The sequence below is a fragment of the Oryzias melastigma genome, unplaced genomic scaffold (assembly GCF_002922805.2).
Source record: "Oryzias melastigma strain HK-1 unplaced genomic scaffold, ASM292280v2 sc01892, whole genome shotgun sequence".
NCBI classification, from domain to species: Eukaryota; Metazoa; Chordata; class Actinopteri; order Beloniformes; family Adrianichthyidae; genus Oryzias; species Oryzias melastigma.
This window is the reverse complement of record NW_023418471.1, coordinates 15,642-20,602: the sequence shown is the minus strand read 5'-3', so window position 1 is coordinate 20,602 and position 4,961 is coordinate 15,642. Positions and strand designations below refer to the sequence as shown.

The window sequence follows — 4,961 nt, the reverse complement described above, 5'->3', positions numbered from 1 at the left end:
CTGGATTTTTGGCTAAAACCGTCCTGGAAGGTGTTTTTGACGGGGTTTTTTGCCCTGTGGGTACTTTGGGGGCTGACTAACAGGCTTCAGTGGGCATTTTTAGAATATCTCCACTTTTGACATGGGAAAATAACTTGGAAAATTTTAACACTCTTGTGACAGAACCATGTCGAGAGATCCTGGGTTCCCATTCATTTTGTATACGACGATACTGGGTTTTGGCAAAAAACCAGTCCTGGGAGGTTTTTTGTGGGGTTTAAGCCACACAAACACCCCCAGACATGAGCCACTCTTCTGGGGGAGACTTCCAGAGAACCAGGCTCAGCCTCTAAGTCTGGAGCTCCATCTGGTCCTGGGGAACCTTCCCAGCCAGGTGCTCCATCTGGTCCCGGGGAGCCCTTGAAGCCAGGCGCTCCATGGGGTCCCTGGGAGCCTTTGCAGGCCCACATCCATCCACAGGTACACCCAGGAATGAGCTTCATATCTGGGCTAGACCTCCAGAGAACCAGGGCACCATCCAGCCTCAGTGACACCCAGAAATCAGCTTCATTTCTGGGGGGAGATCCAGCTGAAACAGCCCCCCTCTCCATCCATCCATCCATCCATCCACACACACATACACACACACATCCCCGCAGCCCCACGCTCACATTTCTCCCCAGAGCTTCTGCAGCTCAACCTGAAGAGCTGCAGAAGCTCCAGACACCTGCCAGCTCCTCTCCTACGTAACTCAAAGCACACAATATAATGCACATTGTAGCAGTCCACCCTTTGAAAACAGCTCTGATAACTTGTGCTGAACAGTTGGCCACTCAACCTTCTGTGGAATGTCTTTTTTCCAAGATAACAAAGAGTCCCTCTCCCAGCAGGGGGGGCCATAAAGTGGGCTGGGACCCCTACCTTCCACTCGGATGTCATTAGAACTGGGCCAGAACGCTGACTATTTGCATTTGAAACTCGACCGTCAATTTCAAATGGATCCTGGTTCCAGCAGGGTGACCTCCAGGAGAGTATGCAAGCATTCCTGACAGACACTCTGAATCCTTTGTTTAAAAAATGAGACCCTGCATAACTTTCTTATGTTTTAAAACACAGGACTTTTGTTCACTGGATCTTACATGTAAAACATCTCTCCACAGCTGCAAGAAATGTCCTAATATTATTACATGTGTGTAATCAAACCATTGTTCCTAGCAGTAGAGGATTCCACAACTATTTTGAGGTTAAAATCCATGAATAATCATTGTGTAACCGTCAAAGCTTGGAGAATTGCCTTTCTGTGCTTATGTGGACTTTGGGAAGCATTTTATGTGCCACATACAGGATTCACACACACACATATAGGGTTTTACAAACTTTTTGATAACTTTGTTTGATAGAAACTCCTTTTGTGGTTAATTCAGCATTTAAGAATAAACATCCACAGACCAGAATAAGGTGACGCCCCTGAAATTTGCATAGACAGAGCTCATTGGGACATGCAAATTACCTCCAATCGTAAAATGCCTCAAATCCCCACGGATTGGGCGATTCTGGCCCTGCCTCCCAGTTTGAAAGCACGGGCGCACAGGCTGGAGTCCACTCTTGCCATCTCCCTCCACTCTTGCCCTCTCTCCATCTTCTTGGCTGAAGGCTTCCCCCAGGCTCAACAACACGCNTTCAAAGCACTGGCGCACAGGCTAGGAGCTCTCTTGCCTCTCCCCTCTCTCTTGCCATCCTCCTCCATGAAGACTGTTGCTAAAACAGGCCGTTCAAGCCATGAGGCACACGCCTCTAAGCTAACTGCTAAGCTGAGAAGCTAGAACAAAGGAGCAGAACTGAAACATCTAAGTTCTTCTAGTCTTAATATCACGTTTTTCTAGCGCGCTTTCTTTCTTTTCAACATTTTTGTCTTCCGTTTATTTCATAGACTGATTCCAACTTTTTACCATTTTTGATGCTTTTATTTTGAAACTGATTTTTAATGCTAGACCAGTCGATAAGTTTCATTGTCCGGCCAGCTTTGCGACTTATACTTTTTGGTCACAAAACGGAATAGAGAAATCGTTCGACCACCCCAGAAGCTAAGTGACTGAACAGAGCAGAACCAGCAGAACCGCAGGTTCCCTTTCCTTCTACACCTGGCTGCAGATCTCGCCTCCACGGCCCGCCTGAACCATCCACCTGGGAACGGGATCAACCACCCTTCCTGGCAGAGCAGACCCAGAACCAGATCCAGACCACATGGTGAGAAGTCGAACTTCGCTCATACAGTCAACTGCTGGTGGTTAGAACAAAGATTAACTATTTTTGCAAGAGTAACATCTTTGCCCCGTTTTGAATTCCTCCTTTTAAGAATAGCTTATTCTCAGATCAGTAACACCACCCTTTTTATGCACAACACACACTTAATGCATCCACACATTTAGCTTTTTCACCTCAATATTGTGTGTCTTTTCTTCTCATTTACCTATTCTAGTTATTAGTTAAAGTTATATTCTGTGTTCCACACATATTGATTGCTTTCCATGCTTTTACGTCCAGTATTTCTGCTTGTTTAACCTCATGTTATTCAATAAATATTAAAAAGGACGTCGTTGTGCGATATCATTTTTTTCTTCTTTGTGGCAAAGTCACTTCACAGGGTAAAGACACTCACGCTAAAATTGAGAGACTGATTAATTGATTACTTTATTGATTAGAAGTAGCGGCTAATCATTGATGAGTAATATTTTCCTTCATTACGAAGGTGGTGCCCGAGGATAATTTTATTAAATTTCAGTTTAATAAAGTTTATATTGGTCAACCAACTTTGGGATTGAATACTTCATATTCACCCCTTTTCACGCTACACCCTAGTGAAGCAATGAGCTGCAGAGACAGCCGCACACGGGCACAATTTGCTTGTTTAACCACAATCCTAACCTTAACCCCTTTCCCCTACGTCTGTGTGACTAAGGAAAAAGTTTAGCACTAGCTGTACGTTTTTCGAAAATTACGTGCAAATAGACACCTTCATAAAATATTAGGTAGTTAACATCATCAACAGTGCCCCAGTCCAAGCGTATGTATGGATAATATAAAAATATAAAATACTAACCTGGACATTCAATTGTTTTATTCCATTTGCCCTCATAACAAGTTGCAGTGCCTTCATTTTCCTCAGCATGAGCACAGCTGTAGTCAATAGTGTCTCCATTCATGTATTCTCCTCTTCTTAATGACTGCTCAACATTCAACTTACTATCCTCAAGCTCTTTACAGAATGCTGTAGAAACATGTTACAATCAGTTACTGTTTTAAACATCCCATCAATGAACTGATGGCATTAGACTTCAGTATTTTCAAGTTAACTTTATTGTTGACTTTGATTTAGACATACGGGTGCAGGAAATCTTCTTCTCCTCCCATAGTCCATTAAGACATCTGATGGCCTTGTCATTTCCCAACTTGTAATTGTCACTGCATTTATAAACGACTTGTGAACCAGAATCGTATTCCCTCTCATAAGGCAATTCAATGACTGCATTCTTAACTTGTGGTGGTGGGTCACACGGTTCAGAAATGCCTGCAAAACAACAAGAAAATGTCAAACAATAAGAACATGATTCATAAAAGGAAAAAAATGCAAATTGGAAAGACTTACGTGTACAAACATTTGTATAGTTCCTTTCATCCAAATCCCATTCTCCGTTGTCACAAATTATCTCATTAATTTCCGCCTGATATCCTTCGTTGCAAGTAACTGTTGCACGTTGTTTANATTTATAAATGACTTGTGAACCAGAAACGTATTCCCTCTGATAAGGCGTTTCAATGACTGCATTCTGAACTTGTTGTGGTGGGTCACACGGTTCAGAAATGCCTGCAAAACAACAAGAAAATGTCAAATAATACGAAAATGTTTCATAAAAGGAAAAAAAAAAGGCCAATTGGAAAGACTTACGTCTACAAACATTTGTATAGTTCCTTTCATCCAAATCCCATTCTCCGAAGTCACAAATTATCTCATTAATTTCCGCCTGATATCCTTCGTTGCAAGTAATTGTTGCACGTTGTTTATCTATAGATGCCACTCTCCCATTAGAAATATCAGGAGTTTCTCCACATTCAGTTATTTCTAAACGAGATAGTAAAAAATGAAGTGTGGAAGTGTTTTATCAAACAAGATAATCTTTTTCCAAAGTAAAACAATTATGAATAAAAATAAAATCAATGCTAGACAAACAGATTAAAAACAAGAACATCAGGCATTAAAATATTGGGAGAAGAAAACAATTATTTACATCAAAATAAAAACTAATAGAAGTTGTCATCTTTTTTTCTAACACTGCACACAAAGTTAGAATTTAAGTTAAAATTCTGCATGACATATCATCAATCGTCTTCACTCTAATCAAAATCAACAAAAAGACAATAGAATCTCTTTACCAATACATTCTTGAAGTGTTGACCACTTCCCATTACTACATTTGGCCACACCCCACCAGGCTTTGGAGAACAGCTTGTAGTTTTGATTGCAGGAGTAATACACCGTGTTGTCATGTGGACCAATAGCAAATCCATTTGGGATTTTTGGCTTTACACAAGCCAGTTCTGCAACAAAACACATAAATGTTTAGTAAGTACCAGCTCAAGACACACACGAACACTGATTCTTTTTATTCACCTCAAAAATGGTGTGTTAATATATATAAAATCAGTTAATAGTAAGAAAAAACGCTCCATGAAGGTGGAGTAAATAAGCTGATTTTTGAGGACAAATTAACCAAGTAGATGTTTATATGAGGAAATGTCATGTTTGAAAGTGCTACATATAACTTGTTTAGAAGTTTCCCAGTTACCGAGCAGTTAAAACAGAGAATCACACACACAAACACTAATATAATTATTTTAGCTTCACATTAAAGAACAAGTGGTCAGTCTAAGGGAAGAACGTTTTTTACAAAACACACCAGTCTAAAATCAAACAAGTGTTGTAT

General features: G+C 40.7%; 1 protein-coding gene across 3 annotated transcripts; it reads right to left on the bottom strand.

Moving 5' to 3' along the window:
* Positions 1-2,971: 2,971 nt before the first annotated feature.
* On the bottom strand, positions 2,972-4,606 carry LOC112139893 (complement factor H). 3 transcript variants are annotated; one of them, XM_036211273.1, is made up of 5 exons: positions 4,411-4,606; positions 3,926-4,099; positions 3,745-3,844; positions 3,362-3,447; positions 2,972-3,247 (listed from the first exon to the last, which is right to left on the bottom strand). In XM_036211273.1, exons 1-5 carry the CDS (start codon positions 4,589-4,591, stop codon positions 3,075-3,077), a joined length of 714 nt encoding a protein of 237 aa, XP_036067166.1. In that variant the 5' UTR covers positions 4,592-4,606; the 3' UTR covers positions 2,972-3,074. The 3 variants fall into 3 exon arrangements, with proteins under 3 accessions (XP_036067166.1, XP_024118501.2, XP_036067165.1); XM_024262733.2 differs by lacking the exon at positions 3,745-3,844 and adding an exon at positions 3,626-3,741 and having other exon boundaries at positions 3,362-3,547; positions 4,042-4,099; XM_036211272.1 differs by lacking the exon at positions 3,745-3,844 and having other exon boundaries at positions 3,362-3,547.
* Between the last annotated feature and the right edge of the window lie 355 nt (positions 4,607-4,961).